Source organism: Vipera ursinii, assembly GCF_947247035.1.
Source record: "Vipera ursinii genome assembly, chromosome: 1".
NCBI classification, from domain to species: Eukaryota; Metazoa; Chordata; class Lepidosauria; order Squamata; family Viperidae; genus Vipera; species Vipera ursinii.
In genome coordinates, this window is record NC_139512.1 from 91,100,536 (window position 1) to 91,127,733 (window position 27,198).

Sequence of the window (27,198 nt, forward strand, 5' to 3'; positions counted from 1 at the left end):
TGATTCAGTATGGAATATCCTTGAAATCAAGCCAGGACATTAGGGAGGAAAAACACAGGCATTTACATATTTGAGGTTTGAGAATTTATACCATGTTCCAAAACTTTTCAGTAGAATAGGAAGCCTTTCCACCATACTAATTTTGAAATATAGGAACCACTTCTTTAATACATGAAATTCTTTTTTTAAAAAAGTATGGAATACATCCAGGTAAAATGTCATGTTAAGAATGTTATGGAGTTGCAGATGTCCAGATGAAAACATTGCAGTCTAGCACAACTCAGCAAAACAGCAGAGATGATACAGAGGTGAAGACCGACAGCCAGGCTATACGCCCAAACTAACAGAGCTTTTCAGAAAAAAAGATAAGGTATGAGATTGCCCACAGGAGCCACACAAAGAAAACATGATATACTCACAGCGTTCATGTGAAGTTTCCTTAAGAGACACTGGGTGTGCCCTATCCACTTTCTAAAGCATGTTTAAATGGGAGCGAAACTAAAGTGTAAGGAGACCTTATCACAACACCTAAAGCCATCTGGAGAAGTGCACCTTCCATCCGAGAAAAATTAGAAGAAAAGAAACTAATTACAATTTTTAAAAAAAATTAAATGCAAAATATTTTGGAATGCAAAAGTTAAAAAGCAGAATAAAGGGAGAGTTAAATCTGGAATATTGCCTTATTTAAAGATAAGGGTTAGGGTACACACACTCTCATAAGGTAACTGGATAGTATTTTATTCTTACACATGTACTGTTATCACATATTGGTGCAGAATAATGCTTTACTATTGCTAACCTTATTCTCCCTTTTAGATAGCATGGAATAGTATTATATTTTATTGCTTTTATAATAAAATATAACTATTGCCTTATACCAGTGGTGGCAAACCTATGGCACATGTGCCAGAGGCGGCACTCAGAGCCCTCTCTGTAGGCACTTGCGCCGTCACTCCAGCCCCACCTCCCCCTGCGGCTGCCTCACCAGCAGCGCTCCCAGAGAGTCATCCCAGGCACGGCCCGCACAGAGCAGTGCAGCCAAGGACATGGAAGCTGGGCAGCAGGGACAAGACTCCACCCTCACGCCCCAACATGCAGAATGATGCTGTGGGTGTGGGCGGAGGACATGGCCATAGCGCTGCTGGGTCACCTGGGTATCTGTTGCGATGGACCGTGGAGGCCGGTGGCCCTGCGAGTGGGAAGGTGGGGCAGAGCAGTTTTTGGGCACTCGGTCTCTAAAAGGTTTGCCATCATTGCCTTATACAGTAACTTTAATACTTTATACCTAATTATTCCTATATACCATATAAGTTTCTAAGATATTTTACTTCTATAAATATCACAGAATTCTGGGCTATAAATTTATTTTTTTAACTGTATCACTCACAGTCTGTATAGATTTTCGCTGTTTGGCAGAATGCAAAACTCTATGTTGATATTGATCTCACAGTGCAATAAATAAATCTGATTTCACATTTTATTTTCTAACTAGCTTCTAGTTGTATAATTTTCCTTACATTTTCTTCCATAAGATACTTATGAACAATAAAACAGCTAATGACATAGAAAGAAAGGAACACATCCCAGGCTTTAGAATTATTGCAACTGCTGTTGTCAAAAAGACCACAGACAGTCCTAGCCCTGAATTTAGGAACTTACCATGTGCTGGAAATGTCATAATACAATGTTTTGTTTTTGCTTTTGAAATATATGTGTAGTTTTATAATTAGATAATTTCCCATTTATCAATTCTACATGTAAGTAAGGTACATGAGCATTCTGAAGTCAATATTTAGGAATTTTGTAAACATACTTTTAGAAACGTACCATGTCTACTTACAAAAATTATATAAATTTAACAGGCGTGATCCTCATATTCATTCAGATGTGCTGTTGAATTCAATTAGGCTTATTCCTATTCCTATTTGTTCAATAAATGGGAACAAAAATCTAACAAAGAAAAAAGAGACTGCATCATAATTGCCTTTGTTTCCTTAAAAAAAAAACAACACCCAGAATACCTAACAGCTACTGTCTATTCCTACTTTGCAATTTCAAATATCTTAAAATTCCTTCAGTTTCACTTATTTTGGTCCTCCTTGACCCACACCCAGCGTTTAGAAAGCAACATGAGCCTCACGTTTTAGAATAAGCCTGACATTTAGAAAGCTAATGTTTAAGAAGTGCAATAAAACCAGAACAAAATTTAAAATATAAACATAGTTTTAAGTTGTAACTATGCCAACAAGAATAGGATATTTTAAGCGCACTAACTATAAAAATGCTAAGAACATAAACAGTTCCCTGCTGGATCAGATCCTTGGCTGCTAACCTTACTGAGAAGTCTTTGATTAGGAAATTTATCAAAGCCTTTTTGAAAATATAAGGAGATGATGTCTATTGGTTCTGTGTAGCTTATTAACACCTTAAAAACATTCTGGTAGGTTAGTTAAAAACATGCAACCTGTCCCTACACTTGGCCTCTGTAGCTGAAAACTGGGAAGTAGTCAACATAACTCCAATTTTTAATAAGGCTGATGGGGAGATCTAAGAAAGTATAGGCCCGTCAGTTGGGGAAGATCCTTGGAGATACAGAGCTTGGTTAGGGATACCCAGCATGATTTCACTAAGAAAATGTCCTTTTTAACCAACTTACCAGAATATTTTTAGGTTGTTAATAAAAATGTAGAGCCAAGATTTCTCAATAAGGTTATAATAATGGTAAAAAAGGAAAGCCCTCTTGTGAATAAGCAGCTAACTAAATAATTTGAAAACAAACATTAGGGATAAATAGACATTTCTCACAAATGTAACTAATAGGATCCCCCAAGGTTCTATCTTAGGGCCAGTGGTCCTTAACATTATAAATGATATGGAATTGGGCATGAGTAGTGAAATAGCCAAGTTTGTTGATGATTGTTCAGAGTGGTTAAAAAGAAAAAAGGGATTGCAAAGCGCTCCAAAGGAATCTCTGCAGATTATGATAGTATCAAAATGGCAGAAAACATACCATGCGTTGTCTAGCAGTTTAGTTGGTGTTTCATACCCACAACCTTTGGGGTTGCATTCAACAACCCCACCCAGCTATCTTATATTCCTAATGTTTGAATCAAGTAACCACCAGAAGCCTTATGCCACAAGAGGAGACTCGTCAAGGTGAGAGAAGATTGGTTTGGCCCTTAAGAAATCAGTCTTTTTTGAGGGAGAACTTTTGCTTAGTCCAATGTCCTCTTTCTTAAAGATCCTCATTCTTTGCGTTGCATGGTGGATTCTACTATCACATCTCTGAGATGGTCTCATCCTTGGCCACGTCTCCTTCTTCTCCCTCCTCAGCTCATTTATCTCCAGTGTTCTTCCTTAGCTGGCCCGCCCCTGGCCATTCTCCTTGGCCAATAGGCCCCTTGCCCTCTGCCCTTTCTCTGAGGCACCCTTTGTCCTGGGCCTTTTGCTGCATGGGACAGATGGCCGCCAGGCAATTGGGTGGCAGGCATGCCCTGGTGCTGCAGTGGCAGCCTGTGATGGATGATTGCAGATTGTGTGGGGGCTTTCCCCCAAACAGTTTGCCTCCTTTCCTTCCCCGTTCACCTCCTTGCTGCCCCACGGAAGGTGTTCCCCCTCCCCGCAATGACAAGAGCCGCACCCGTGCAGTTTGCCTCCTTGCTGCCCCACGCAAGGCTCCCTCCCTCTCAATGGCAGGAGCTGTGCCAGAGCTGATTTCCTCCTTGCTGCCCCCACAAGGTTTCCCCCTCAGTAACGGCAGGAGCCACGCCAACACCGGTCACCTCCTTGCTGCCCCCCGCAAGGCTTCCCCCAGTAATGGCAGGAGCTGTGCCAGAGCTGATTTCCTCCTTGCTGCCCCACGCAAGGCTTTCCCCACAAACACACACAGCAGGAGCCCCAAAATCTGCAGAGCAGCTGCAGCACTTTAAAAAAAAATCATGCATCGCAGGCTGCCCCCCTCCCACACAGCCCGTGATCGCCCATCACAGGCTGCCCCTGCAGCACCATTGCATCTGCCTGCCACACGATTAGCTGGCGGCTATCTGTCCCATGCAGCCAAAGGCCCAGGACCAAGGGTGCCTCGATGAAAGGGCCAGACCGAAGGGTGGGGGGCGGAGGTCAAGGGGCCCACTGGCCAGGGAGAATGGCTGGGGGCGGGCCAGCCAAGGAGGAATATTGGAGATAAAAGGGCTGAGGCGGGAGGAGGCGCATCCAAGGATTCGAGCTGAAGGATCCTAGACCCCCTGAGAGCCCCTTCTACCTGCTTCTCTCTTCCTCTTACTTGAGACAGTCTCAAGCTTGTTTTCTGAGCATCAGAAAGTCCCTACACCAGGGATGCATCCATTATCTCTTAGATAACCATACATGTGACACTTAAAGTAATATACCATGTATATCCCACATACCTACTATGTGTCTGCTTTCAGATATATTTTAGACAACATACATTTACATTTAATATTTAGCCTTACTGTTCAATACATTTTAGAAATCTTTTGCTTCTGACTTCTATCAAGAAATACTTATACCACATTAATCATTTTAACTTACTATACATAATTTAAAAATAAAATGTTGCTATTTACAGCAGCAATGATTAAAAATAATTAGATATTAGGTGCTAGTATGAAGTATCAATGGCCCAAGTAAAATTTGTGAGACATGAGTCACGCCATGAAAGAGTCACTTGACAGTAAGATGGATGGCATATAAATAAATATAAATAAATAAATGTATGTTCCATATATATAAACACATTAGATGAAGTCTGATGCAAGGAAGGTAGAAAGGTTATTAATGAATGGACAAAAGTAGCACAGAGTATAGTAAATCTGAACAATAATTAAAATGTTAGCACAATAATAGCATTTCATGATGTATTAGCTTTATATTCATTGCATTTTGAAATAAATATTTTGATTACATTTTCTAATTAGAATTCGCTGGATTCATTTCAAGAAATGCTGTGTCATGGTTTTTTCAGTAGTTTCAAAGATATATGCCTCTCTTTCCTAAGAATAGTCAAGTCAGTAACAACGTTAAGAAAAGAAAAATACTTCAACTTAAAACAACAATGTGCATTACTAGTCTTAAAACAAATTGACACACCAGTCATAATAGGAACAGTTATACCTCATTATTAAAAAACCATCTCTCTAAAACACCACTGAGATTCAACTACTAAGCAATAGTAGAGCTAACCAAGTGATCTATGAAGAAAGAAGGATCACTCTGTTATTTGATGCCAAGAATGTGGGTGGCAATCTCAGCCAGAATCCAAAGAACCATTTAACTAGTTCCACATGGTCAAGAAGACTTTGATTTATGCTACACTGCATGTAAACTGAGGAGAAACATCATTCCTACAATGACAGAGAGACACAAACAGATAGTGTTCCAATGTTGCAACAGCAGGGGGGGGGGGAGAGAAATCATACAGTACTTGCATTTAGTTAAATCAGTCTGCAGCTACCCTGTGGAAAAGAGTGCCAATAATTGGCTTCTTTCACCTCTGTTAGCCATGAACAAAAGCATCATTTGATTTCACAAGGGGCAAAATGAACTAAAGATAGTCAACTAGCTGAATCAATCGGGTGGAATAACAATAACCTGCAGCATTTTCTTTTTCTCTTTGTTCAAACTTTCAAAGTTGTTAATTAAGACCTACAAAAACCAACCCTACTGGATTCTTTCAGCAAGGCATTAAACTGCCTTTTTACTTGTATTTAAAAAGAGAAAGAAGCCTAAACATCTGAAAGACGGTAACTAGTCCAATTATTTTTGTGTATTTTCGACAGGAAAATACAGTTACAATTTACCTTCTGAACATTATTTTCAAGAAAATGTTAATGTTAATTTTATTTGTATACCGCCCTTCTCCCGAAGGACTCAGGGTGGTGAACAGGGCACATATAAAATACAGGATACAAAAGTTAAAAAAGAATTAAATACAAGGCCCAAGCTAAAACAATAAATAATAATATAAAAACCACAATAAAATCCCAACCTATCCCCCATCAGGCCAGGCCGGCTTGTTCGAATAAACAGGTCTTCAGATCGCGTCGGAAGGAGCGAAGGTCGGGCGCCGTCCGGAGCTCAACCGGCAAAATATAGGGTGTTCTGTGAAGTTTACTGTATCTTATTTTTAGTGTAACGTTAAAAGAAACATAAACATACACTAGAGGTAGTTCTTTCACTTACTACATTTGAGCTCAAAATTTCTGTTGCTAAGCAAGGCAAGTTAAGGGAGCTTTCCCATGTTACGAATTTGCTTGCCACAGTTGTTAAGTGATTAATAGGTTGTTAAGTTATTAAATTAGTTACACAATTGTCAAGTGAATCTGGCTTTCATTGACTTTGCCAGAAGGTTGCAAAAGGAGGTCACATGACCCTGGGACACTACAGCTGTCATAAATACATGCCAATTGCCAAGTGTCCAAATTTTGATCATGTGACCACAGGGCTGCTGCAATGGTCCTAAGTGTAAAAACCAGTCATAAATCACTTTTTTCAGTGCCGTTATAACTTTGAACAAGTCTTTAAACAAATGGTTGTAAATCTAGGACTATCTGTATTCTCAGGGACCATGCTAATGAAAATCTAAAGTCTTTCTTAAAAAGTATAAAAAACTGTTTTTAGAGATTAATGACCGAAAGATGTCTGCATTTCTATCACAATACAAAGCCATGATAAAATTACCTAAAATACTTTATGTAAATTGAATAATTTCTTTTTTTTAAATCCATTCAACAGACAACTTCCCCAACATATTAGAAATGCTTTTGAAATTGCCCCTTGGTTAAGCAATGGATTAATTCAGAAGCTGGAAAACATAGGCTATTAAACAAGTTTCTGTATGTTCCAGTCATGACTACCTACTTATTATTTCAACTATATGTTTCAAGTGAAAGTCTATACTAACAAGCAAGAAGTTCAAGCTATTATTCACCCTCAAAGCTTACTGTATAATTTTGGGTTATTCGCTTTGGCTTTCTCTTTCTTTCTTTCTTTCTTTCTTTCTTTCTTTCTTTCTTTCTTTCTTTCTTTCTTTCTTTCTCTTTCTCTTCCTTCCTTTTTTCTTGAATTCCTGAAGATATATAAAACTAATACATTTATCTAAATTACTCTGTGACATAAGACATACATTTAGTATAACACAATGGTTTCAATATTTTCATCCTAATCAACCACTCTGGAGGTAGGTGCATGCCTGAAAACGTGTGTTTTAACTGGATATTAATGCTCCAATATTTCTGTCGCTTGCTTAGCAGACCAGTCAACATGGAACCCTTAAACATGCCAACAAATAAGCGGCAGATACTTTAGCTGCCCTGGAGTGGTGAAAAATTAAAAAAGGAAAGCTGGTGCTCTCATCTCTTGCCTTGGTCAAAACAAAACAAAGCTACACCTCTCTACCTGTTATGTTCACAGAATTTACTATCAAAGTTAAAAAATATCAAAACTAAACAAAGACATCTAATGCATATACATAGCTATTATTTTAAGAGGTCCAATGACTTGATATTGATACTCTATTGACTTCTGTAAAAAGAAGATCCATTTTACGCTTCTGTAGGGAAATAACAAGCAAAATTAGTTGTGAACTACAACACAGTTAATGAATTTAAACCCTATACTAAACCCTAGTTCCCTAACAAAGGGCCTCTGAGTGCTGGTGTAAGGCTCCTTTTCCTTTTAATTTAAAAAGAAAATTAAATGGGAAGGTAGCATACCTCAGACATTATTTAATTTCCAATAATGCTTCTGGGCCCTCCAAAATCCCAAGGCATTACAAGAAAATCAATCTGACAAGAGGCCTTGAGCAGGAGTATGAAAAAAGCACATGAATGCCACGTATGACCCTCTGGGGCCTCAGGTTGCCTAGTCTTACCATTATTGTTTACAACAGCAGTGACTGGGCACACAGAACATTCCAAGCCAAACTCAAAATGCATTACGACTTAAGTGTGTACGGCAAATCCAGCCACGAAATTTTAACTTCTAATTTTTTTTCAATAAAAATTAAAGTACAGCAATATTTATTCGCAAAATAAATATTTTTTACAGACTCATTTCACCATCTCCTATGAATATTCAACATGGGCAGATAAGGTTGCGGTACAAACCTAACTCTTTTATAACACTAGTTCTGTAAAATATTAACAATCAGATAAACATTAGAACAAGGTCTTTCAAAAGAAAAATCAAACTTGTTAACATTAAGAGGATCAAGACCAAACAGAGATATAGGAAATACATCCCACTTACTAGCTACTGCTCTTTGAAGTTATAAGAGGTTTCTAACCCAACTTCTAAGTATGAGGAATGTTATCCAAAGCCCTTTTTCTTCTCCTTCAGATATTCTAACTGCCATATAGGTAGTCGTTGACTTACAACCATTTGCTAAGTGACATTTTGAAATTATAAAGACACTGAAAAAAGTGACCTATGACCATTTTTAACACGTATGACTATTGCAGCATCCCTGTGATTCAGATACTTGGCAACTGACATATATTTAGGACTGTTGCAATGTCCTGGGTCATATTATCATCTTTTGTGACCTTATGACAAGGAAAGGCAATCGTGAACTATGTTACCAACTTCACAACTGCAGTGATTCACTTAACAACTGTGGCAAGAAAGGTCATAAAATGGGGCAAAACTCACTTAACAACTATCTTGCTTAGCAATAGAAATTTTGGCCTTAATTAGTCATAAGACAAAGATTACCTGTATAAGAATATAGTATTAATTTACCCAATCTGAGTGATTAACTAGATCATGTTACACTGCCAGCTCTAAGATATTGATTATCCTGTATAGCACAATCACTAAATACCTATATAATAAGCAGTTTTCTCAGATTGCTGATGGTCACTACAGTGCTGATGTGCCACTACATTGCTGATCATGTGTATACTCCCAAAGTATTTTACATAACAAATAAAACTTTAACATGGTACATATAACCATGCACTTTTAATAACAATAAGAATGGCAGTGCTGGATTACATCAGAAACTGTCTAGTTTCTAAATCTAAAACTAGTTTTAAATCATATTTATTGTATATTTTATACTGTTTTGCATGTAACAATTCACAAAAGAAAAATAATTGAAATGCAACAATACAGATACAATAGATTAAAAATGTGCATGGATATGAATACCCATGGTGGCCACACATCTGTTTACACTGAACTAAAAAATTCTGCTCAGATTTTAGAAATCACTTTTTTAACCTGTTAAATCAGACCTAGAATTGGTCTACATTTCAATTTCCTATATGCATATACATAAAAATATGAGCCAACAAAATTTAAAAAAACCCTGAAAAATAAACTATTGTGGGGGGGGGAGAACCTCTGACAATTTGCTAGAATCAGAATGTGCTAGAAGAGTTAAAGCTGTACTAAGAAACAGGGAAAAGAAAGAAGAGAGATAACTTATAAAATATCATTGTATATCTTAGAACTCATTAAATGTTTACAATGAACATTAAGTAACCTTAGCCTAATTAGATGATTAAAGCCTAAACAGGAACCCCTACAGAGTGCTTTTTTTTTTTGCTTATAGGGCCTTTGGTGCCTGGCTTTACTTATAAGGACAATTGTAAAAAATGCACCTTCCCATAACCTAAAAACTGAAAAATTCATCACATTTTTTTGCAAATATTGATGCATCATTACCTATTTAAAAACATATCCTTTCTAAAAAAATTTGCTTCTTAAATACATGGCAAAATAAAGCTCCCATCTATATGTGTACAATCAATTTATATTATAAAGTGCTATATTACATGACAGCATACAACATTTAAAAGCTACAGTCAGAAACTGTCAGTATCTCTCTTTTGCCTCATTTAAAAATATTTTTTTTCATTTTCTAGACAACTGAAAACAAGAAGAAAGGAAAAAACAAAAGCTATACCTATAAGAGTCCAAATTAGACCAAGTGTGTGCCATCTATCAGAGAAGAATTATAATTTTCAGTATTCTGCTTACCACTGGTCAAGCAAGCTTGGTTACATGTTTCTTTTATGGAGTTTATAGAATTTAAATGTATTTAAAACATTATTAATTAGTGGTTCTGTGTACATCACAGATCATCACAGATCATCTTAATTATTTCAGTGAGATGCTAATACACTTAATGAACTGTAATATAAACCACATAAAAATGATTAATAAATTTGTTAAATCATTCTAAAAAAACCTGTATTTGATACAGCTAATAGGCAGTTTCACACATTTTTATAATAAAACAGTGTTATTAAAGGATATTTCATGTCTTTTATTTCTTACTATATTTATGTACCTATGTATAGAGAACTGTTATGTTTATAGGTACACAAAACACTTCTAACCGGTATTTAGCTGGAACACTAGAATACACTTTCAGGCACTTGTAAACTGCCAAAAATCATATGAATTGAACACTAAGTGCTATACAAATTAAAGTATTACTTTCAGAAAAACAATGAACAAGCCACATACAATTACAAGTTGTAAAAAAAATTTAAAATCCTTTAGGGATGTTAACCTTTTCAGGTCACAGAACCGATTGTTTAAAAACTACAACTATAAACCCTTGACCAAGAGGCAAAGGCTTAGTGGTAGAAAATTGGCTGTGCTCAATTTGGGGGGTAGGTGGGAGGGGAAGATTTAGTCTCTCACATAATTCCAGAAAATTCATATGGACAACAAAAGTTCTACAGAACCTAGTTTAAAACTTCTGCAATGTAGTATATTTCTTTGATAAATTTTAGGAAGGCATTTAATTCCGGAGGAATCTTATCTGGTATTTTTTCCATAATTAGGCATCTGCCTGGTTTTTATGGTATAATTCTTCCTTTAGTTTCACAGAGAGGGAGTTTTATATGAAACCGATTTTATTTATTAGCCATTAGAGCAGGATAAATAAAATAGCAATAATACCAATAAAACACTTTACTCATGAATGAGACTGATTTACATGTGTTTTTCTCTTCAATTTAAAATAGACATCACAATCCAAACCTGGTACATTAGACCCTAGGGAATACAAAATCAATTATTTAGTTTTGAATACCACAAACAACTAAAATACATGAGTATTTTCATTCTGTACTAGAAGTAACATGGCTGAGCTCAGAGGATAAAAACTAAGGCTCTCCAACCTTCTTTCTCAGAAACTTTGCAGGTTTACATCTCAGTCTTGTCTCTTTGCTTTGATAAATCAAGCAGATAGTTATGCTACAAACAATTATTTTCGGGTGGTGGTGATTGCCTATCATCTTCTAGCATCATCCTTTATTTAGCCTTGCTGTGTATGAGAGGGTTCCCACAATTTGTGCACCATACTAACAAGTAAAGGGTTAAAAATGAAATAAATCAAGATGGTAGATATGAGTCTAACAAGACAAAAATCATGGATTCAATAATTCCACAAACTTTGGAGCCATCTAAATAGATTATGCCATCAACAGTGGTTGATTCATTTTTCTTTTGAATATTTAGAGCACTGTTTCTCAAGTCTCAGCAACTTTTAAGATGTATATACTTCAACTCCCAGAATTCTCCAACTAGGACCCAGCTGAGGAATTCTGGGAGATTAAATCCACACACCTTAAAAGTTGCTGAGATTGAGAAACACTGATTTATTTCAGTAATGTAGCACTGGCAGAAGTAGGCTTCAACAACTTCTGAAGCGTTAAGCACAGGCAAAAATCTCAGTCTCCAGTTCCTTTCTTTCATTATTTCAGGAACTGTTATTGTTTAAAAAACTGGGAACCGATTAATACTTCATATATTCATTTCTGAGGATATAAACATGTTCACACCCTTTCTCCCACCACAACCGCATTCAGAATTTGAATATGCTTTTGTAAGATTATACAATAACAACGTAAAAACGCAATATAGAAATAGCCTTAAATATTTGGATGAGATTCAATCTGATTACAAATGCAGAACAATTTATTTTGGACAATTTAGCTTCATCCTGAGTGTCATTTAATTATTAATTACTTAATAACTGATAATTTTAAAGCATTCAATTATTTAAGAATATCTGCATAAAAAGCGAACATTTAGACATGTTAAGTAAAACACAGTAAGAGAGATATAGAGAGGGTATGGGACATCATAATAAAGAGTTTTGGTTTTCTTACCCAAAAATAGAGACATGCCCATGCTGGAATGTTCCATATACCTTCAGAACATGCTATTTGGGAGAGGGCAGGGGCAATATGGTACTTTCCAAAAATAAAACTTCTGGACTGGAACCAGTTTAAAATGATTCAAGGGTGGCCCTGCCATAAAACAGGCCTGTTTCATCTGGAACACTCCAACCAACTTCTAATTTGAAGAATTTACTCCAGGAAACTGCTGAACCACCTCCAAAATGGCACAAAAAGTTGTGGACAAATTCCACACCCATACATAAAACTATTTGACCAGCTTGTCAAGCATCTGTTAAGAAAGTATTCAATCAACGGTTCACAAGACAGAAGAAATAACAAGATCATATAGAGAGCTATTCAACCACACAATATACTGTTGAATTCAGCAAGAAACATATTCCCCTCAAAATAAGCACTACAAGGATGACCAAAAATAGGCAAGCAACAAAACTGGAAACATGCATGTACTTACTGTATTACTTGGTAAAGGAAACTTTAGCTTGGTTTGAAATACAGGCAGTTCTGACTTACAGCCACAATTGAGGCCAAAATTCTCACTGCTAAGACAGTTATTAAATCAGTTTTAGCCCATTTTACGACTTTTCTTGCCAGAATTGTTAAGCAGGCTGGAAAATAGTCAATGAATTTTAAAAATAAAAAAAATGTTTTTAATTTAAATTGGAATTTAAATCGAATTTTTAACATTTAAATCGGATTTTTTATTTTTATCAAATTTATTTTAATAAAATGCTTTTGGAGTAAAAATCTAAATATAGTTTTCTATTTAAGATACATTAATAATTTAGTTTATTCAGCATGAAATGGAGCTTAGTTATGTAACATGAGGCTGTATATTCTGCAGTATTTACATTTTTGGTAAACTCATTCAATGAATCCAAGCTCTGCAAGTGAGATAACATGCATGGCATTGAGGCATTCATACAATTTCACAGCAACCATGAGAAATATCATAAAACAAAGTTCAGGAATATTCCTTTATCCCATTGTTTTGCAAATCTGCATACACTACAAACTGTATGATTGTTTGAAGAGAAACGCATCTGTACCAGGCTCTAAATGTTTTAATTAAATAAAATAATTTAACTAGTTCTCCAACTATGTGTGATTAACCTATTAACCCAAAATTGGTTCTGATATTACTGTTTTACTAAACTGACAGCTTATTATTCTATATAGGAAACCTTCATTTTATTTGCAAATAATAATATTAAAGATTATTAGCAAGAATGAGTCTTTACATTTAAAAAGCACCTGTCATTTCAGATACATCAAGACAGTGCCTGTTAGCGGGCGTCCACTCACCTGCTGCCTGCCACGTCCCTTACCTTGTTGTGTCACTGCTGCATCACCAGCAGTCCCATTAAAGTGATGGGACTGTCGCTGTGTCAACAGCGGGTCAGAGGAAGAGCCGCTGTGGGACAGAGATGACAGCTGCTCTTTAAAAATTATGATTTAAATCGAGCTGATTTAAATCAAATCCACTCTGTTGTTAAGTGAATCACAACAGTTTTTAAGTTAGCAACATGGTTGTTAAGTGAATCTGCTTTCACCATTGATTTTGCTTGTCAGAAGGTCACAAAAATTGATCACATGACCCGAGGACACTGCAACCATCTTAAATATGAGTCAGTTGCCATGTCAGTTGAATTTTGATTACATAGTCATGGGAATGCTGTAACGGTTATGAGTTGTGAAAAATAGCCATAAGTAATTTTTTTCATGCCACTGTAACTTCAGAGTGTCACTAAATAAACTGTTGTAAGTCAAGGACCACTGCACTGAACATTAGTGTCAAAAAGCTTTGGTAAGTTAGTGCTTTTAAACTAACATCTTCAATCTGAATACTAATGCCTTTTCATAATTCTGTCAGCACACTTTTGTATACTTATGAAGCCATTCCAATTCTCTTGTATGAGAATCATAAGCCCCAATATTTTAAAAAGGTTGTTTTCCAGAAAAACCTTGCTGCTTAAGTAACACCAGCTGCCTGCAATTAGTGCAGGTTCGAGTCCCACCAGGCTCAAGGTTGACTCAGCCTTCCATCCTTCCGAGGTAGGTAAAATGAGGACCCAGATTGTTGGGGGCAATTAAGCTGACTTTGTAATAATGCCGCTTGGGGTGTGTATGAAAGCCCTAATAAGCAGGCATATACATAGAATGAAGGCTACTGCTAAGCTTGTAAGCCGCCCTGAGTCTTCGGAGAAGGGCGGGATATAAATGTAATAAAAATAAAAATAAATAAAAAATATGTTTAAAACCAAGTACCAAGTGATTTTTCTCAAGCATTTAATTGATTTACATAATAAAAACTTATCTCTATAGTATCAAACCCTGATAAATTAGCTACTGTCCTTGTTTGCAAATAAAATACAGACCATTTGTTTACTGAAATTGCAAACCAACAATGACAATTATAACTGGTCAGTGGTGGGATTCAGCCAGTTCACACAACTTCGGCAGAACTGGTAGCTAATTTTTTGTTGCCCAAGCCCAGAATGGACTTCCGGAAGTGACATCCACACAGAGAACAGGTTGCTCACATATTTGAATCCCACCACTGTAACTGGTCCTTATACTTAAGACAAGGCGTCCCTCAGCCATGTTATCAAAATTCAGATGTCTTGCAAATGGCATGTATTTACAATGGTTTTAGCATCCCAGGATCATCTGTGATTGCCATTTGCAACCATCCCAGCTGGCTTCTGACAACCAAAGTGAATTTGGATTCACTTAATAAACATGTGATTCATTTAACAACCATGGCAAAAAATGGGAAGGACTCAATCACTGCCTCACTTAACAATTTAAGTTCCAATCTCAATTGCAGTCATAAATCAAGGACTACCTGTACTGATCTAGCTTTTATTTGAAAACAGAACACTTAACCATTGTAATGAACGTTTGTCTATAAAGAAGTAGTCCTCAACTTATGACCTGTCACTTAACAACCATTTGAAATTATGTCAGGCCTGGAACAGGTGCTTCCTGACCTCTAAAGCACTTCTGGCCATTGTAAAAAGCCTTGCACAAAACCACACCCTGCAGCCATGTGACCACATTTTGGTTGCTTGACAATCAGCTCATCTTTAAGACAGATTGCAACATCCCACAGTCAAGTAACCATGATTTTAACATTTTTTGCTGGTTTCTGGCAAAAAACACACATTTGGAAGACTCAGTTCAGAGTTACCACTGCAGTATTCACTTAATAATCACAGATTTGTTTAATGACCACTGTAATTCACTTAATGACCACCACTAAATGTCATAGAAACAGGCCAAGTCATATGGATTCCTTGACTTATAACCTAACAACTTACAACCAAAAATCTGGTCCCAATTGCGCTCATAAGTTGAAAACTACCATTACAGAATATTTCTTAAATACCTTATATATTGTTGGAAAAACATCTTTAATAATAGAACATTTAAATTCACTTAAAATTCCGACAACTAACTGATCGGACCCTGTTTAATTTGCATGCCCAGACAATATCAGCGAAGTGCTACCACCTGTTGAGACATAATCACTTATTCTTAATAAAAAAAAATCTGCAGAACTTTCACTTCTATTCTCAGAAAACATTTAAATATTTTATCAGTGTAAACAGATATGTGTTGAAGTATAAATAATCTATTTTTACACACTCTACTTAAATGGGAAACAACAAAAAACCCTGACAAAAGATACTCTATTAAAGTTACGGCTGTACAACCCCTTTGAATTAAATCCTACCTCACTTATTATGAGATACATGTAAGATTATGTTGTGCATTTATTTGGTGTTTTAAAATACAGTACACTCAAAGTTACGCTTGCACAAACTTTACTGAAAGAAGGATTACAACTACTCTTTACAAATAAATAATATTAAACCTTTTACACATTTAAATCCATAGCATATTTAAATAGACAGTGACTAAATATCAGAATCATTACCTTTTTGGCAAATAATATTAGGTACAGTAATGATGAAAATGTCTTAATGCTTCTCTGCTACTATTTAAGAAAAAAAGAGAGTAGCGATTGCCAGTTTCTATTTAAATATAAACACTTCTGTAAGAAAATTATGAGTTAAGAATTAGGGAGGCTAAATGAAGGCAAGTGGTATGAAAGAAGCAAACCAAATAGAACGCAGTAATTGTGGCTTTACTATACATAGGATGAGGAGACTGAAAGAGAGAAATAAACCAATATAAATAAATTCAAGCGATTCTGTAGAGCTGTATCATGCTAAACCATTCATTTGACATGTCTCTTAAAAGAAAACAATGTTAAATTACTGCAACTTAGTACCAGGTTTAGCAAGAAAATGCTTTTGTTAGAACTAATATTTTTCTTCCTCTACCCCCATCCACGAATTTACCAAATTGCATTATATTATGTTATACAATAACCAGGAATGTAATTTAAGTGTCTATAAACATTCAGGATTTCTACAACATTCCAAGAATCTACTTTTTCACTGTGAAACAAACCCTTTTATAAGGGGGCACCTGAATTTAAAAATCAGATAAGTAAATATTGGAATGAATTGCTCTTTCTTCCTATGGAAGCTGCCGTGCCTTTTTGAGTGCTTTATGCCATGATCAAATATCCACCTATAATCAAAAGGCTCTCCAACAGTGAGAGGGGATTTAGCTAAATTTATCTATTTTATTTATTTATTCCAAACCTTTATACAGCCACCTGTTTTATAATCAACTCTGGGAAGCTCCCAATCAAGATCCATGAACACTTAGTGCTTACTATCAATCATCTCCCCTCCCCCCCCAATAATTTTTCCCCACTTCTCACTCTATGGCTAAGAGAGAAGGAATGGCACAAAACTGCCGGGTGAACCTCCATGTTTGATGGGGAATAGAAGCCAGATATCCCCAATCCAATTTGAACACCTTAGCCAAAACACCATACTGGAAAAATAAACCAATAAGATGGTTAGATGAAATAGAGGGGGTTTCTTCTTGGAAGACAAGAGGCTAATGTATCCATTCACAGGTAGTCCTTGACTTTCAACAGTTCATTTAGTGACCATTTAAAGTCACAATGTCACTGAAAAAAGTGACTTATGACCGTTTTTCACACTTACAACCATTGCAGTATCCCCATGGTCACATGATCAAAATTCAGATGCTTGGCAACTGGCTCATATTTATGACTGTTGCGGTATCAAGGAGTCCTCTTTTGTAACCTTCTGACAAGCAAAGTCAATAGGGAAATCAATTTCACTTAATAACCATGTTACTAATTTACCAACCGCACTGATTCACTTAACAACTATGGCAAGAAAAGTCGTAAAATGGGGCAAAACTCACTTAACAAATGTTTCACTTAGCAACCGAAATTCTGGGCTCAACTGTGGTCATCATTTGAGGATTACCTATAGTAAGATTTTCTTGAGCTTAAAAATAAAGAGATTCACTCAGCAGAACATGTCAAGCTACCGTAATAAATTTGTGATATTGAGCTATGTTTGCCTATCATATTAGACATCAACTGTCATGAGAGAATGAAAATAATTATTACAACATTTATATACTGGTAGAAAGCAATCATGAAATCAGATATTCAGCAATTAGGCACTTGAATTATGCAAGCCAAATCATTTTTGACTGCAGTATTTTTTACCAGTGGTTATGATATCGTTTTCTAGGTAAAGGTAAAGGTTCCCCTGCACATGCGTGCTAGTCGTTTCCAACTCTAGGGGCCGGTGCTCATCTCCGTTTCAAAGCCGAAGAGCCAGCGTTTGTCCGAGGACGTCTCCATGGTCATGTGGCCGGCATGACTAGACGCCAAAGGCGCACAGAACGCTGTTACCTTCCCACCGTAGTGGTCCCTACATTTTTACATGCTTTCGAAGTGCTAGGTTGGCAGAAGCTGGGACGAGTAACAGGTGCTCACTCTGTTATGCGGCACTCGGGATTTGACCCGCCAAACTGCCGACCTTCTGATCGACAAGCTCAGCGTCCTAACCCACTGAGCCACCGCGTCCCTTTAATTATTTTCTACCTGCCATCAAATTTTATCTATTAATTATTAGTGTTACTTTTTTTGCTATCAGGCCTTTTTCTTTCAATTCACTATATCATTATTTACTATACTAAAATACAGGTAACCCTCGACTTACAACCATTTGTTTAGTGATCGTTCAAACTTGCAACAGCATTGAAAAAAGTAACTTATGATTGTTTTTCACACTTGCAATCATCGCAGCATACCCATGATCACGTGATTAAAATGTGGACAATAGCGACTGGCATGTAGTTGGTTGCAGTGTCCCAGGTCATGTAATCACCTTTTCTGACCTTCTTTTTTTTTTTATTGAAAAGTTTTACAATACAATTTTCCATTAAAAACCCCCATCCCCCCCGACCCTCCCCTCCCCAGCTCCCCCCTCCCTCTTCCCTCCCTTGCCTCCCCCCTTCCCCCCTCCCTCTTCCCTCCCCGTACCTCCCCCCCACCCTCCTCCCCCCCCGGACTTCCCAGAGCTAAATACAAGGTATATATATATAAAAACAATCATAAGCAACCATATACTAACAACCATAAATTCTAAAATCCATCACCCTCTAACTTGTATAAGAACAAACAAAACTTAACATTAATAAATATATATAAAAAAGAAAATTGGAAAAGAAAAGAAAAAACACGAAAGAAGACTTATTCAAATGCTAGATAAAACTTCTTAACCCTATACTTATTCTGGATAAACTCAATCCACTTTCTCCATTCCATAATATAACGTTCTTGCGAGTGATCTTTCAAATAAGCCGATATCTTCGCCATCTCTGCCAGGTCGGAAACCTTTAAAGTCCATTCTTCTATGGTCGGCAGCTCCTCTTTCTTCCAATATTGTCCTATCAAAAGTCTTGCTGCCGTAATTAAATTCAGCATCAACTTAGAGTCCACCACTGTAGCATCAACAATTATTCCCAACAAAAAAAATTGCGGACAAAACTTTATCCTTCTTTTAAAAATCTTCTGTATATTCCACCAGATTTTAATCCAAAAGGCCTTAACCTTTTTACATGTCCACCATATGTGAAAATATGTTGCATCTTCAGCCCCGCACCTCCAACACTTAGGCTGATAATTCGGGTACATACTTGCAAGTTTTTTAGGATCTAAATGCCATCTATAAAACATCTTATAAAAATTCTCTCTTAAATTTTGAGCTTGAGTAAATTTCACATTCCTCACCCAAATCTTCTCCCACATGTCCATAGTAATAACTTCCTGGATATTTTGGGCCCATTTTATCATACAGTCCTTAACAAGCTCTGTTTCTGAATCAATCTCAATCAGTGCAAGATATATCCGTTTAATGTGTGCAGGTCCCTGATTTCTAATTTGCTTTATCAAATTTTCATCAATCGTTGCAAATCCAATTTTCTGGTCTTCTTTCCACCTGGCCCGTAGCTGAGTATATTGAAACCATGTTTGTACAACCTTCTCTTCTCGCAAGAAGCTATATGATTTCAAACACCAAACATTCCTTTCTAAACTTAAAATTTCCTTGTAGGTAGTCTCATCGTGTTTGAAACCAGCATGTATATTTTCTATTGCGTGTTTTGGAATTGCCCACAATGGTATCTTACAACTTAGCTTATGTCTATACTTCTTCCAAACTCTCAGCAATGCCTGTCTTAAAATATGCGTCCTAAACACGGTACCTACCTTCTTATCATACAACAAATATGCATGCCAGCCAAACAACAAATCATGGCCCTCAAGATTTAATAACCTCGATTGCGTCAAATTAATCCAATCTTTTCTGACCTTCTGACAAGCAAAGTCAAGGGGGAAGTTGACTCACTTAACGATGTTACTAACTTAACTGCAGTTATTCACTTAACAACTGTGACAATGGAGCAAAACTCACTTAACAACATAGCAATGAAAATTTTGGACTCTATTATTATTATTAATTTGATTTATATACCGCCCTTCTCCCAAAGGACTCAGGGTGGTGTACAAGGCAATAAATATATTAAAAATACAAGATAAAAAAGTTAAGAAAAATTAAATATTGTGTCCAATACAATAAAATTAATTAAAATCAATATTAAAAACCCCAAACCCATCAGACCAGGCCGGCTTGTTCAAATAAATAAGTTTTTAGTTCATGGCAGAAGGAGCGAAGGTCGGGAGCCATCCGGAGCTCAACCGGTAAGCGGTTCCAAAGGTCTGGCGCGCCCACAGAGAACGCCCTCCCCCTGGGGGTCGCCAGTCGACATTCTCTGACCGGTGGAACCCTGAGGAGGCCCTCTCTGTGGGAGCGCACTGGACGAAGGGTTGTACGTTGAGGACTATCTGTACCTGAACTTTCAATGGAATAAAAAAAATATAAATCAGACTCGTAAAGAGTTATTTACCTGCAAGTTAGGAAGCCTTTTATAAAGGAGGACAGAAAGTTCTCTACTGCTATTATACCAGGTCAATGAGATACAAATGATTAGCATAAATACCTGTGAGGAAAATAGCTAGTAAAATTGTATACTATATAAACAGTGATAGTGAATTTTTTTTTCCTGCAAGAAGTTGAAATTGATTGATTAAACCTTTTTTTTTGTACACGGCGGCGGCGGCCTAAAGCGAAAAGGTTTTATAAAACCCAGCTGAAGGCCTAGGACTGGGGTGATGGTGTGTGTGCTCATGGAGACTCTGCGTGCCCCCTGTGGCACCCGTGCCATAGGTTCGCCACCACGGCTATATAAGATAGTGGATTGAACCCAATTTTGATCTCATGGAGACATAATTGTTCCTATCAGCAAAAGCAGTACGAGATAATTCTGTAGTCCTCTGTAGTTAATTTCACTTGGTACTTGAGCATAATCTCTCCCTGTGGCTCCCACTCATTGGAAGACCAGCATTAGTTTCTACCTGTTTGCAAATCTTACATTATATTTAACAGTATCCATGTGGTCAATAATCTTCCTACTATATATTCTAATTTATACTCCCAATGTATATGTTTGTTGCTCCTTTAGAATATACTGAACATATTCAAAGCCTAGTAAACATGTTAGACAAAAATAGATCATATGCTAGGCTGGCATTGGAACTTTATGTTTTTTTCTTGATGATTTAGACTTCAAGCCTCAAAACACTGGACGTGCTAGTTGGGATTGATGGAGACGGTACTTGAAAACATCTGGAGGAGATCAAATTGCTAAACCTTAATTTGAAGTTTGAATGTTCTGCAAGCTCTTACAGTTTCCCTCTACATAATAGTTTTCTCTCATATGTCTTGGTTTTCTCTAAATACCGCTTGCCACAACTTCTAGAATAGTAAACTGCCTAGTGGTCTTTTCAAATCATAGTTTATAAATCCACTGTAAACTATGGTTTTGAAATATCACCAATCACTGTTGGCTATTAAGTACAAAAAACCCCAAAACAATAGAAAAACCAGGGGAGTATATGACATAGGGAGAACAATCATCAAATCATGTTTTGACAGATTTCATTTATAGCATCTCAGTTGCGGTTAAGTAGACTGGTAGATTATTGAAAATATACAACAAATAGCAATGCTTTTCTTTCAATATTTGTATGCTATTTCTAATAACGAATGTACAAAATCAGAAATATTTCATTCTTTTTAAGCAACTGATACTTGGGGGAAAATATACTTACTTTCCTTTTAAATATGTAATTTTAATTCTCAAACTAACTCACTATAGCCATTATATTAAGAATGAACACATCAAGACAAGTTTAAGCATACTACCATAAAGCTACATGCTCCTATACTTATACCTCAATCCTATACATGTTTGGAGGAAAAATACCTCCTGCATATAACCTTGCTAAAAATATGAACTGTTTACAATTGTTTGCCATGTACAGAAACAAGTCATAGTGAAAATCCTATTAATACATAGCATGAAACCACCAGTTAATGTCCTCACAAGAACAAAAAACTATTTAAATTTCATTGTAAAAATATATATATTAAAACTTTTAACAACCAAATCTCTTTAATGGAATGTTTGCTCTTCTCATTCTTTGGTGCCATTGAGTAATGGAGTTATTTACAAATATATTATGCTTCAACTAAAAAACAAGAAATGATTTATAAAATCAGTAAGTTGTTGTCATGGTTTATAGTCTTCTCCAGTATACAATAAAAGCTTTCCCTTATGTGGCGACCAGAAAATGTTTGGATCCAAAACTCACAATAGGCTGATGACCCAATATACAAATACTCCTGATAGTCCCAATTTAGAGGAAAATGATCTAATTACCAACAAGTAAAATCACCACTTAAACCAGTTTTACCAAGCGTATTCTACTCACTACAAAGTTCACATGATGTGCTTATATTTGTTTTATATAAGAATATATTTTATTCTAAAATGCCAAAGTTACCTTAGTAATAAGAGACTGCATCTCAGTATCAGTTTATAATTTAATACTCTGCCTAGAAAATAGAGCACACCCAATAGGCCCTATTATAAAACATTTGTGGCAAACTTTAATTAACAGTGGTGAGTTTTTCATACCACCCGTTTAAAATCCTGAGCGAATGAGATTAATGATGCTGCTATTTATGTGATCCTGTATAAGATTAGATGTAGGCTGGATTGCACATGCACACATATTTAAAAGTTCCTGTATTAGGATTGGTACTAAAAACAGGAGGTCCTAGGGATAAAACATATTCAACAGTGGCTGGTCCCTTAAGAAACTTCCTTCCAAGAGACATATAGTGTAGTATTCAAAGTTTTTTTAAAAAAAAAACACCATGAATTTCAAATGGATATTCTTTTTAAATTATGCATTTTATTTTTTGTTGCTGTAGCTTTGGGAATTATTTACAGTTCTTGAATAATGTTAGTCTTATACAGATATTATTTAAGTATTTGGTAATTTGCTCAAAAATGGATGTTTTATTCCAAGACTGCAAATAAATTGCTAATTACAAAATTAAAATTCTATCATTGGAAGCAGACATCTCAACTTATACACCTGCCTCTTCTCTACAAATATAAAACATATCATACTCTCAATTAAGAGCCACATATTTATCTCAAGCAAGTTTGAACTCTCACATTCATAATCTTGATTTTATGTTATTCTAATAAACCTCATTTAGGTTTCATATCTCTGACTCATTAATTCTTCTACCTTGACCTTTATGCAACAACTCATTGCTTATAATTATTTTGAAAATAGTTTCTTACTGCCTGTCCTGTCTCTCAAACATTTCAGCTGAAATATTCTACAATATTTCCTTCATCTGTCTTGGCAACAAAACAAGATTTTTGCTTCATTAATCCCTGAATATTTCACACCTGACTTTAAAACTATAGCTTCTCAAGTAAGCTCTAATAACTAATACTAAAACAAAAGCAATTTTAGGTAATTTTTGAGCCGTTTATGGCCTGCTGATTCAGCATTAAGAATGATTAAAAAGCCACATACACACCTTGCACTACCACACCCTTGAAATCCTAGATGCAGTACACACCTAATATTGTATTCTGTGGTAGTTTATCCTTATAATGGTTTTGTTAAATAGAAAAGCTGGAGTTAATTGTATTGGTTCCTTCATTTTGCTGAACTTGCTTTCAAACTAAACCTAAGTAATATTGCCTGGATTAAGTGATTTGACACCTGCATTTCTGCACAAATAGAAAGGCATCGTTTCTCTCTCTCTCCCTCTCTCTCTCTCTGTGTACCCTTATATATACCAAAATGAAGTCTTTTTGTGGACTGGAATGCATTGGTATATTCAGCCAAATATATTATTCATCCAAGCTACTAGGTAAACTATTTTCCACTTATTTTATATAGTAGACAGGCAGTTTATTAGTCTTAGACCAGTACAAACAATGTGTCCATCAGTACCTTGTGAGTACTTATAAATCTATTTTGTGACAGTAAATAAAAAAGTAAGGCAAATTAAAACAATTATAAAACAACCTGCCTAAAATACATGAGTGAAAGCCAAAAGAAGCAATCTACGGTATATCTATGTTATAAAGTGGTATCTATAATTGTGATTACGTATGAAATTACAAAAATGTATCCAAAATTTATGTAAAATGGAATATGTAATATCACAAAAATTGATAATGTCTAAGATTCTAAAGCATCTGTGAAGCAGGAACTTGTGTGCAGCACTTTTTGCAGTGTATTTCTTCAGAGTAGACTCTCCAATAAGGCTGTCTCTCCTGGGACAGCATCATTGGGATCCACCAACCTTCGCTCAAATTACCTTTTTCAAAAGATCCCATCTCTCCACAAGGAATGTCACAGGGGTCATCCCTTTCATCCCCACCTTTATTCATTATAAAAGCCCAAATGGAAAAAAATAGAGAAATGAAAAGCCCATAGATTTAAGAGTTGGCAAAACAGTGAGAAAACGTCTGCCGATTAAAAAAAAAAATTCATAGGCACATTTATTTTGAAATGCAAGTAAGGTTCTTTTAAGAACTAAAGGCTACGACAAACGCTATGCACAATACATATAGCAATTTTCCACCCGTGAACCCTACGTTAGCCAATCACCACGGTCAGTTCTCTTTTACAGTCGAAGTTCTTCACAGATGTCCTCCCATTTTCCCTACTGAAAAAAGTTCAAAAAGACCAACCTTGGCGTTTTGAACAACAAAGTAGCGAACAGAGCAACGAACAGAATTCCTAAACTCAGCCATTAAATTCAGATAGGGATTTACTCCAAAACAAGGGAAGATAGGTTCACCCCCTGACCTTTCAAAAATACAAAAAAAACCCACCTTGCGTACATTTTTACTCTCAAATCACTGAAAAGTAATCCACTCCTCTGGCCGGGTAATAAAAACAGCCCAGTATGCGCATCGCGCGCACACACACACACACACACACGCAAACACATACAAGCCTTTCAAAGGCGTTATAGTTCATGGCAACAAAATCAATGGGGGAGTGCAAAGCGGTCGTTTTCCCCGCCGGCGGGGAGGATTGCGCCCCACAGGTGAGGGCTGCTGCAAGTCAAGCCAGGAGCTGGAAAGAGCAGGAGAGCCGCCTTTCTCTCCCTCGCTTAGGCCAGATTAGGAAGCACACACACACAACCTGTTTGGCAAGGTGAAGACGAGCGTGGCACCCCCCACACACACCACCACCACCCCGTACCCCTTACCCCACCCCTCCCCTACTTACAGTAAATGGGTGAAGGCGCTGAGTCCTTCGGGCACGGCGGTGAGCCCTCTCCCGGAGCAGTCAACCCCTCCGTCCCCATCGCAGCTACAGGAAGCCGGGCACGGAGAAAGGGAAGCTCCTTCGCTGGGCCCAGCCAAGCAGCCGAAGCCCCAGGCGAAGAAACCGAGCAGAGCCAGGCAGAGCATCGCCAGACTCTTCCTTGTCGCCGCGCTGGCGGCGGCCAAACACTCCCTGGCGCGCACCGGCCCGGCCGGGGACGGTCCCTTCGAGGGACAGGGGGGGCCAAGTGCCGTACGAGCGCGCCCTGCCCGGGCCCTGGGGCTGCTCCGCGTCCTTCGTCTAGAGCCGCTGGCTCGCAGACCTCCCTCCTTTCCCACCTCTCGGCGAACCCTCGGCCCGGAGCAAGCGTCCTCCGCTTCGTTCCCTTCCCCTTCCTCTCGGCGCCGTCCCGCCACGCGAAGAGCCGACGGTTCAGCCCCCTCTTCCTTCCTTCCTTCCTTCCAAACCCACGGAAAGGCGGCAGACTCTCGTCAGGTCCTGTCTCACGGCAGCAGGTAAAAACGTGCCCCGTTGGAATCTGCCATTACAGTTCTTTCCCCAGCTCCCTTTTGCAACGCCGCCGTAGGTAAAGCGCGCTTCTCCTAGGAAATTAACCCTTCAAGCCATTCCGGCACATGCGCTCGCTAGTTCTTTCTCGGCTCGGCCGTTTCGCTTTGCCAGGACTGCCCGCCCGCCCGCTCGCTCGCTCGCTCTCTCGCTTGCTTTCCTTTGCCTTCTAGGGTTGCACACAATGCGCCGACTGCGTGTGTGCTCAACTCGCCCAAATCCCGGCGCCTGCTGAAGCGATATGCAAAACAGCGAGGTGTGTATGCTAATGAGAGAATCGGACTGCTCGTTCTTATTGGTCGAAGAGGAGCCTCAGCCTAGTAAATATATACAAATCTCCGAGCCTGTTACGTTTCCCCCCCCCCCACACACACACACACTCCACCCCGCAAACCTTCGGCAGTCCCGAACAGAAGGAAAGAAATGGCCTTTCATTGGTTAAAGGGAGCTACGGATGGGCGGGGCAATAGGCGTTAAGTGACAGGAGAAGGCGAAGGTTTCCTTCGATAACCGAGAAGGGGTTGCAGGGTCGAAAGGGAAGGTTGCTTTCTAAGATGGAGCCTCTTGTTGGATGCGACTTGCCCTGCACGGCTGCTTGTGAACGGTTCCTTTTCTCCTGGGACACCAGTTGAAGATTTCTACGTCTTTTGCTAGGAAACGGCCTGATGGAATTGCTGTCGTTGAACAAAACAGCCGTTCAGGGTTCTGCAAAATTAAGCACGTGCTGGTAAATACTTGAACCAAGAGCAGGGGTAGGCAACCTCGGCTCTTTTATGACTCATGGACTTCAACTCCCAGAATTCCTGAGCCAGCCAAGCTGGCTCAGGAATTCTGGGAGTTGAAGTCCATGAGTCATAAAAGAGCCGAGGTTGCCTACCCCTGACCAAGAGGAACCTCAAGGCCTTAATTCATTTACTTTTTAACGGAACTTCTTTTTTCGCTAAGTTGATAGGGTTGCAGCTGTCCAGCAAATGCAGCATTTTTTTAAAAAATGCCCATGATCTGGTAGCAGTTGCCTAAGAACTTGAAATGAACCCTAGGCCAAAACGAGATAAATTGCTATGTTGGTTTTTGAAGTCTGCTTTTCTGCAAACTACTGCAACTGATTTTTTTTAAAAAAAAATCCAAGTAATATTGCTGAAATAGAAAGCATTGAATGCTCCTTGAACAGCGTTCAGCATTTTGCTTTGAGGGAGCTGCTATTTATGATGAGAAAATCCAGTTACAGGTAGAGGCAGAAGGGAATTTATAAAAACA

At 37.6% G+C, this 27,198-nt stretch overlaps 1 protein-coding gene across 2 annotated transcripts in view; it reads right to left on the minus strand.

Moving 5' to 3' along the window:
• The window catches only part of LGR4 (leucine rich repeat containing G protein-coupled receptor 4), an 80,501-nt gene extending 54,349 nt beyond the window's left edge, over positions 1–26,152 (minus strand). For both annotated transcript variants that reach the window (XM_083349322.1, XM_083349321.1), the window contains exon 1: positions 25,336–26,152. In XM_083349322.1, the coding sequence (XP_083205448.1) occupies positions 25,336–25,520 (185 nt within the window). In that variant the 5' untranslated portion in view covers positions 25,521–26,152. The remainder of the gene's footprint in view (positions 1–25,335) is intronic.
• Positions 26,153–27,198: the final 1,046 nt, after the last annotated feature.